The following is a 10177-nucleotide window of genomic DNA, read 5'->3' on the forward strand; positions in this document are numbered from 1 at the left end:
ACTATTAATTGACTCGCAAATATGGGTAGCTTTTTAGGATATGATTATACTCGGGATGGAGGTTTCTCTGTTGTTTTATCCTAGCTTTTGATCTCCGACTCTAAAGGAACGATGTGTACTTGTGGTAAATTAAGCTTTTTATTTATTTATTTAAGAAAAAGCTTACAAATTTACATTATTATTTTTTAAAAGCTTATAAGTTCACATATAAGGCTATATTAATTTTTTTCTAACTTTTCTTTTTCAAAAATTCTTCAATATTGCAAACTTTATTATAAATAAATAAAAGGAAGTTATTACTTATTTATATAATCGTTTGTGGGCTTAGAAGCTCGTAAGCCCTCAATTACCTTAAGAATTATTATAGACTTAATAAATCAAAAAAAAAAATTGAAGGGAAATGAATTTATTTGGAAGTCAAATTGAAACAATATATTAGAAATATTTAAAATAGAGGTTTTAAATTATTATTTTTAAAATTATAAAACATAAGTTATTTCATGGATAAAATTATTAAGAAAAAAAACTAATTTAGGCTTATTTATATTTCTATCATGTTTGAACTATTAAAAAAAAGTAATATTTTGTTACTAAACATGAATAGGGATTCTTAATCAAGTTGGTGAAACCAAATGTTATCTAAATATTTACATGCGCACAAATTATCAAAATAAATCTTAAAAAATAAAAACAATTAAATAACATGAATTATTAACATTAATGAAATAATATACATATATAGCTTCCAAGTTAGTAATCCATCAATCAATAGGCAAAGATGACATGGGACACACCATGTTGCTCTTCCACCCAAGGAATCTCCACTTTCACCTCCCCCTCGCAACTCCACTCCATCCCCACCTCAACTCCATTTACTAGACTTCTCTTTGGCTCCACATTGGAGTAGACCAAAAGCTTTCCTCCACCCTTCACCTCCATCTCAACCTCACTCCCATTCTCACCATACTCCACTTCCATTATCGCTCCTCCACAGTTCAACATGTTCACCAGCCCAAGTGGTGCAAACTTTACATTGCCACTGAGCTTCTTTATGGGCACAAAGGTGAAGAGCTCAAAGCTTGATGGTTGCAGAGTGAACTGGATTGCTTCTTCTTTTGAAGTCATTAGGATTACTTCTTCTGCTTGGTTTAGATAGACTGCAAACTCTTCAGCCTGGCCCATCTCGCTGGTCTCCTCCTTCTGGTCCCATTCGACGTCGGCCGGCCGAACCCTGCCGGAGACCGGCTTGTAGCAATGCGGGTAGCCTCGGACTCGACGTGTCTCTGGATCCCATCCTGCTCCTTGGCAATTGAAAGCTCCTATAACACCTCCAGACTGTACCAATATCCACATAGAAAGTCACTTGAGCATGTTTGGTTGCAGAAAGTGGACTCCATGACGGTAATTCTAGGAAAGTGGAGTTTCCAAATGTCACCGCGAAGAGACTTTCACTCTGTTATTTGGTTGAGATACTAATATGTTTGCAAGTAGGGGTGGGATATGGGTCGAGATTTTTCTATTCATCTTGATATTAAAATTTACATCCATATCCAAATAATCTATGATATATAGATATGGATTAAGAAATAGTTTCCAAATAGTTTAAAACATAAACATGAGCATATCAGCTTTCTGATTCATATCCATGTCTGTACTTAAAACATGTTTGCACCCCCAATTGCAAGGTATCTGTCCTTTTCAGGCTAGAAACTTGATGAAAGTTTCAATGATAGCATGCTTGATTGCAGAAAGTGGATTCAACAACAGTAATCAATATGTCCTAGCTTGCAAACTTTATGAATCTATGCATAAATTTTTGTAGTATGACAAAGGAAATAATACCTTGTTCAGGTTCCAAATCTTGAGGATGGTCTTTTGATCAAACAGTAGATTCTTGAACAAACAGTCTCTTGTAGGCAGAGCAAAGTGTTGGCACTTAGGAATGGAGCCATCAGGAAAGACAAGCCTCCTCAACAGATCAAAGTCATGGCCGCCAGGCGAGTCACTGACATAGACCGGTCCGCCGCAGATGGCCCTCGACGCAGCATGGAACTTCGCGCAAGCATGATCAGACTGAAACATGTCCCAATCTGGCTGTATCATCTGACCCATCCATAGACTGTTGTATGAACAGTTGATCATATGGGCACCCTGCAACCAGTACATCCCCATCGGGTCGCCATTCGGGTCCTCGAACCAGAAATCGTCGCCTGAGAACATCGAAAACAATCATCTAGTCCATAACATTGCGATTTATATCAACCACTCTAATACTTGGGTGTAATTTTTGTACATTCTCACCTGCTCTTGCCATTGCTACTTGCCAGGTTCCTAAGTAGAAGAAGTCATTGCACTGCTGCATGCTAGCAATGAGCCCTGTTCCATTGAAGTTTTTAACAAGGGATTTGGACAATCCATCGTAATAAGTCTTGGCAAGCTCGACACGGCCACCGTAGTCTTCGCAGACGTACTCTAATGTCTACAAGAACAGGCAAATGAACATAGTATAAACTGTACCATATTTACAGATCTGAGAACATGAATTAGAATTGGATAGAACTTACTTGTATGACATCGATCTTGACACCGGTGACGCCGGCCGATGCGAGGTAAGAGTGCATTGAGTCATAGAAATCCACGGCTTGATCTGGGTGAACTAGGCCAATGCCACCTTCTTCAATCTTTTCCACTGCAAGGTCTTCCATTGTTCCATCTAGTCCAGGGGAGACCTTCACTGGAATTACCTTTGAATTGAGATGAGTTGCTCCAGGCCTAACTCCACCCCAAGCTCCACAAAGAGCTTGCCACACATAGACATCATCTAGACCTTGGAACCTTGTCCTTAGATCCTCAATAAATGCTCTTAGTCCCATATCATCCGACTTGAATTCAGAAGTATGAACATGATCTTCTGCTCTTTCTTCTAACAATTGATCCAATTCTCTCTTCAAATTCGATATTTTGAATTCGAAGAGCGACACATCGGCAACGCCAGATTGTGTTGCCTTCTTCCGAGATTTTCTGGCACCCTCAAGCTCTCCTGCTTTGCGAAGAACCGCCTTTCGCTTCATCGCATCGAAATCAGGCAAATTATGCTGCAAGAGACTCCCTCCTTTATAATTCCTAAACCTCTCACACTCCTCAAATGTATACAACCTTCCATTCATTTGCTCTCCTCCTAAAACAAGGTTCTTCGCGTCCTCGAGGGGGCTCTCGCCGTCGAGGCTAATGCTCTGCCACCCATCATCGATTATAACGAACCGGGGCGGCAGGCCGGCCTCGAAGAAGTCCTCCAATCCGTGCCAGACCCCGACGGGGTCGACGGTGAGGTAAGAGGCATCCCAAGTACACCAACCGAATCTATCAACTATAGGAGGCAAAGACTTCTCTTCTAACAGCCTAAATGTATTCAGATACACTCTCACGGCAGTGTAAGCTTCCCTCATAAGATTGTAAGGGTTGTCACTCACATGAACATAGGCTATGGATTGAAAGGAATCAAGCTGAACCTGAGAAGAGCCACTCTCGGCGCAGATCACGACATGATCGTCGACGCCCGGGTAGATCGCCGACCGAAATCCGCCTTCAATTAAGGGTAGGAGGAGGACGTAGGAGCCCAATTCAGGGACTTCAAACATCACCAATTGGGTCTCCATTTGCAAGTCTGAGCCAGAATTGCCTACCCAAATAGTAGTCCACCATGTCTTGAACCTGAAGATGCTAAGAAAACTCCGGCCAGCGAGCTTCCCCAGCGAGTTCGACACCCGGTGGGACGGCGCCGGGCTGTGGAAACCGAGGAAGCCACCTTTGTGGGATTGAGATTGAGCTTGTGAAACAAGGGAATTGGGTGCATTTGAAGTGTGGAATAGAGATGAGAAGATAGTAAAGGTGACATTTTGGGGCACCTCTGTGAGCAGTGGAATGCTACCGACGTTTAGCTTTGCATCAGACAGTGAGAAGAGATTGCTCAAGCCATTGGCTTCAGTGGAGTTGATCTTGGAATCAAATGTTTGATTTGGAGCCATCAAAGATTACTACTTAATATCAAACAAGAAATTTTGTAAGTACATATATATAGAGAGAAGAGAGAGAGAGAGAGAGAGAGAGAGAGAGAGAGAGAGAGAGAGAGAGAGAGAGAGAGAGAGAGAGAGAGAGAGAGAGAGCAAACCAGTAGTGAGGAGAAGGATGAGATGTATGTAATCTATATATGGAAGCAGCTGATGGTATTAAAGACATGGAGACAGAATGTAGCCTGACACTTGTCCTTAGTCCAGAATCTACGAGGTTATGACTCATGACTCATTGATTGGCCGTTTACGTCAAACTAGCCAACCAATTTTGGACAGGTCAAAAGGATAGTTTTTTTTTGCCATTTTTAGTTGATTTGCGTTCCAAACTTATTACGATATTAGTTGACTTTTAGTCCACCTGGCATTTTAAGCACCCACAGACAATTACTTTGGTTGTTTTTGGTACTTGTAGTAAAAGATATTATTATTTTAACTGCTAAACTATTGATTAGATGCATTTATCGTTTAAGCGTATCCAAAATTGCTGGTCAAAAGTGGTTTAAGAAAAATTTGCATATATCGAGTTTTATAATTTAACGAATATATACAGAAAACACTATGTTATTATATTAGTTAGTAAAACTTAACTAAACATTTCGGTTAAGTTAATTATACTAAAAAATTATAAAAATACTCTTAACTAAGTTATACTAAGGCCATTTTAGTTATTTTAGAAATAAAATATCTCTACTTAATATAATATTCTCACGCTGTTAGTCTAAATCTAGCTTGGGATATTTTCTGCATGTATTCACTAAATCACAAGACTCATTTTGCAAATAGTAAAAATATAGAGTGTTATATGTAAATTTCTCTGAGGTTAAATATATTTTACCCCTTATGTACTCCAAAAAGTCTCAAACAAGTCTCTATATTTACTAATAAAGTGATACTATTAGTTTTTTTTGTCCAAGTTTAACCGAGTGCACCCAGAAAATGTCTAAATTTGAATGGCGGGCTAAATTCCCTCTATTTTTATTTTTTATAGACAAAAATATCATTCTCCTCTTATATAAGTATTTCTTTTTCTTCAAAAAATACTCATATATTTTCTTCTTACTTTCTAAATTGTGTCATTATTACATTTAAATTTTTTATAAAGTTTAGTAGTTATATAGCATCTAGAAAGAAGACGAATATGAGTTAAACAAAAAACTAAATCAAAACTAATATTTCTAACAAACACAACAAACACAGTAAAGATAATGTTCTAACTTTAGTTGTAAGTAGAAGAACTAGTTTGAGACAACATAGTAAAATAATTTTAGGCATAAATATGTAATAAAGTTAAAGTATACTTAATACATTATCTTACATGATATGATATCTAAAGGGACTGGAAGTCACCTAATCCTATAAAAAAAATTTGGAACTAATTACTTGGGTACAATGTTTAATGAGCATATCTAGAGTGGTCAAAAACCATCACTTCAGTTTAGTCTTGAGGCATCTTCTCGAGAACAACTGAAAAAAAGGTATCAAGCTACTAGTCAGAGGAGAGCAGAAGATTCTACGAAGCACAAGCTCTGGGGGGGGAAGAGGTGGTGGTCATAGTGACATCAACATGAGAAGCGGTGAACTCGCCAAATTTCTAATAGCCGGAGCTTTCTAAAAGCTGGGGTCCCCCCACGTTTTGGATGTGAATAGTTGAACTATTAAAGTAATCTTCATGATAAGGGAGGAACCATATCCTAAACAAACTGAAGTGACATGAGTGAGCTAATAAATTAACGGAATGATAGGCCTCTCTATAACAGTGAATGACAAAGGAAGCTTCAGTAGAATAAAGGAAGGAGAAAAGGATATCTAAAATGATGTGTTTGAGCCGCCATAGAATAGGAGCAAGGCAGCAAAGAATATTGATGAGTCCTTTGGAGTCGAACAGGAAGACGAGTCGGTTAAAATGAGTATCGTGGGCTTTGTGAAGAGGTGACAGAATGGCTTCGGCTTTAGTGATGCAATTTTCATATAAACATCGGATTGAACTGCTCTCAGCTTGAAGATCCAAGCTATGTATAATTACGAGCTATGTACCCTACACCCGCTTTGGCATTCTGCTAGGAGAGCCATTGGTGTTTATCTTTGATAAAATCATCTCTGGAAGCCTCCTACTCGACCTGAAATTTGGAAGGAGAGGTGACTTTTTATTGGCCGGAAAGATTACAAAGGCTAGAGCCAAAGTTCAATGGGGAGTTTGACTTAGTGTAATTGTAACACCCTCGCTAAAACACCAAAACCTTCAAATACACGTGTAAACCGCGTGGGTAAATCCCCCACGCGGTGCATCACATGACCTGTCAGTACAAGGAACACAATAGCATAATTTCACCATAAATAAACTCAACTATAAGAGTCTGGATACAAGTTCCACAAGCCACAACAAGCCTTTCAAATATACATTCAAAATACAATACTAAAGTCTAAAATACAACATCAATCATAACGCTCTCGCAGGGGCTTAATACAACTAAAAGACATACAGAAAAGAAAGACAGCTACTACTCGTTACCCACACCTACGTCCCCTAGCTCTGAAATAATGCCACCCAGCGAGTAGGATCCATACCATCTAAAATAATAACATCGCATGTGTATATGCATGGTATGCCTATATTTGCTAGTAATAACAATATACTTGTTGAGATGGCTTAATATGAGTTACTAAATCAATACAATCGATAAAGATTATCAGTCACTATCCTAGAACATGCTAGTTCTTAACGTATCAAGATAAGTCCACACAGATATAAAGCTTGATGCAATCTCTTATTCGTACACATCTCAATCATAGTGTTTACATGTCATGTATAGCAATAAAAGAGCAGTTTAGTCATCTTATACCTACTAAAGCATTAATTATACTTATCATCGCTCACCGAGCTATTCACCACACAGGGTAAATACTCTCAAGAAACAATCATCCATCATCTCACACATCGAAGGGGGATATATACACATCTAGCGGTAATGTCACCTACACGTGTATGGCGACATTACAAGTGACCGATTGTTTGTGGCCATCACTAAGGACCCCGGTCGTAAGCCCATATATCTCACTCTCTCTAAATCATCACCATCCTCAGCAGGAGAATCGGGAGCCCTCGGCTCATCAACAGATACCCTAACCCTGCGTCGTCGGGTACCGCTAGAGTTATATCCCCGCCTCACAATCATGTTCTTCTATGATCATAATCGAGTTTTAGCTATGCAGTATAACTACATGAATGCCACACAGGCTCCCGACCTCAGGTGTAGGCCGCTAAGTATAGTCATATAAAATACACTCTGCCCTTAACCCTGGGCTAAGTGAGTAAGGGTACTGCCTACTCAGGATCCACCTACTAATGATAGGTGAAAGTGGTGCAGTGTCTATGAGTATATAAAGCATGTCATAGTCATTATGATCGTTACATTCTATATTCACAACAGGTATACATATAGAGCATCATCACACTAATGTTTATGATATATTAACATTCTCATAATATCATAATGAGCAAATCATCAATAACTGCATATGTAAAGACATAACATGGTATACTAAATACATGTATTAATACCGACACTTTCTACAGTGTCATGACAGGTATAATGACTGAAACTGCATTATTCTAGATTTTGTATAACTCTACTCGTTTGAGGTTTCTCCACAATATGGTAAATCTCGTCAGCTAGCCGGCTCCTCCGGAATCCCAAAATCCCCCTCACGCGATGTCAATCCTATTAATTCACGCAAGTAAGCCATAAGATTAGCGAATTAATATAATTAATTATCTTATTAGCGTATTTATGTTTGGCAAATACATGAGTCAAAGGTCTCTTAGGACGAGTCTTATGTTATCCTAAAAATTCACATTATACTAAATTGTCATTACGAGGGATCGGGCTAATTAAATCAGGTAAAAAAGATAAACAGGGTTATATGGTCCAAATAGCCGCAAATGGGCTAGGCTAGAGGCAATGGGTAGACTCAAACCCCACCCAATAAGCAAGAGGACCTTGGTGGGCTGCAGTCCAAACTGCAGCCCATAAGGTTGCGAGAGGTGGGCTGGGGGTCCAACCACAGTCCATCAAGGCTTGCTGTGGGCTGTAGTCCAACCGCAGCCCACCAAGACCGAGCTAGTGGGCTGCAGTCTGCAGCCCACCCAAAACTAGCTTAGTGGGCTGCAGACCACTGCATCCCACTAAGAGGGGATGGGTGGGGGTTAAACCCCCACCTTTCCATCCCATCTCCTCCCGAGGGAAGGAGATCGAGGCGGAGAGAGGGATCCATGGGGTTGCGGGGCTGTGGGCGGCGCAGCACGAGGCCGGCGGTGCAGCACGAGGCCAGTGGTGCAGCACAAGGCCGACGGCGGCCACAAGACCGACGGGTAAGTGAAAGGGGAAAAGGGAAAAAAAGGGGAAGGAGGTGGACCCGACGGCGACGACCGCGCTCCATGGCCGGCGGCCATGGGGAGTCCATCCTCCCTCCCTTCACCAAGGGCCCGAAGCCGTCCTAGGGAGGGGGTTTCTCTCCGTTCACCGGAGCCCTCGGACTAGCGGCCAGACACGGGGCCGTCGATCGCCGAGGTTGATTACGAGAAGGAACTAACTATCGAATTTAACGAGGTTGAGGCTTACCGCGATCCGCGCGCTCGGCTTCGTCGGCTCCGGCTTCGGCAATCCAAGAGAGAGAAGAGGAAGAGGTAGTGAGGTGGAGAAAGGGCGCGGTTGAGGAGGGGAAGGTGGGGATTAATGGAGGTGAGGGGAGGGTAGCGTGCACGGCAAGGGAAAGGGAAGAAGAAGGAGAAGAGAGGACGCGGGGGGTGGCAGGTGCCTCACGGGATTTTTTTTTTTAAATTTGGGGTGTTACACTCACTCAGCTTGCCATGCGTCTCTCATGCTCTCTCCTAGCACTCAAGTCACATATGACACCCAATATGAGTACCACATTTGGCCAAGCCTGATCACGGGCTTTGCAATCAATATCACACATAATAGTATACATCACATAACAACTAATTATAAAACCCACAATAACCAACATATAACATCTCCAACAAATCATCAAGATAAATATAACTTGAATATCCATATATATTCACATGTTATACATATGCACGGTTCTAAACTTTTACAATATATATATTTTTTGTACAAACAACTATAAGAAACCTAAATTATGATACATAGTTATTTCTTGATTTACTCTAGCTTAACTTGAGTTAGTCCTTTTCCAAAATTTATCTAGAGCATGACAAAAGTGAGAGATGAGAAGAAAGAATCATCTAAATGGTTTTACATCTTATGTAGCATGTTTACAGTAACGATACATAGTTATTTCATGATGATGATATCCTCGTGTGTGAGTGTTGATTGCCATGTTGATATCTTATTTATATGATATCATACCATTAGCACTCGTGTACTATCACGAGGGATGTGATATCTATGGATCGGCAAAATCCTTCCTAGCTAGGGTAAAAGATGGAAGAATTATATTCTAATATTATATAGTATAGTCCATGCTTAAAGCCTTAGTACGTGGATCTCAGAAAATTAGCACATCATTTGTTGGTCTTAGATGGGAGATTATGCTATTGATAGAGAGAGCCAAACCATCTTGGGTATTAAAGTTGGAGGTTTGATAGTACGATGATGTAGACATAGCAGTATTTGATAGACGTAGTGTGAGGGCGCCTTTGGTGAGCCCAATGGCTCCATGGTGTGGATGTTGGTGCCGATATGCAGTATGATGATGGCATGGTGATAAACTCACAACTGAGAACCTTAGTTTGCGGTGGTAGGTGATCAATCAGCTCCTCTCCAAGTAATGGGGCCACAATTAAGATCCTTAGTTTGTAGTAGCAAATTATTAACTGTGATAGACAAACATTTATATCACTAGAGTTTACTCTCCCTCTTGGGGCCATTTATTTAGAACGAGTACAAGCAAGCATATTAGAGGTGATGGGCGATGAGCTTAGTGTTAGGTAGACTTATGGATGTGCTTAGTGTTAGGTAGACCTATGGATGTAGAAAAAATTAGCAAGCAAGGGAGTCAAATTGTGCTAATTAATATTAGTGCATACTTTATATGATATATAACAATATGATATTTATATACTC

At 40.2% G+C, this 10177-nt stretch overlaps 1 protein-coding gene across 1 annotated transcript; it reads right to left on the minus strand.

Annotated features, from left to right (window-relative positions):
• Nucleotides 1-663: 663 nt before the first annotated feature.
• LOC140769601 (stachyose synthase-like) lies at nucleotides 664-4078 on the minus strand. The gene is made up of 4 exons (XM_073110360.1): nucleotides 2565-4078; nucleotides 2302-2479; nucleotides 1843-2210; nucleotides 664-1335 (listed from the first exon to the last, which is right to left on the minus strand). The coding sequence occupies exons 1-4, from the start codon at nucleotides 4023-4025 to the stop codon at nucleotides 766-768; spliced, it is 2577 nt and encodes an 858-aa protein (XP_072966461.1). The 5' UTR covers nucleotides 4026-4078; the 3' UTR covers nucleotides 664-765.
• Between the last annotated feature and the right edge of the window lie 6099 nt (nucleotides 4079-10177).

Source organism: Typha angustifolia, chromosome 11 (genome assembly GCF_048772165.1).
Source record: "Typha angustifolia cultivar Huaian chromosome 11, ASM4877216v1, whole genome shotgun sequence".
Taxonomy (NCBI): Eukaryota; Viridiplantae; Streptophyta; class Magnoliopsida; order Poales; family Typhaceae; genus Typha; species Typha angustifolia.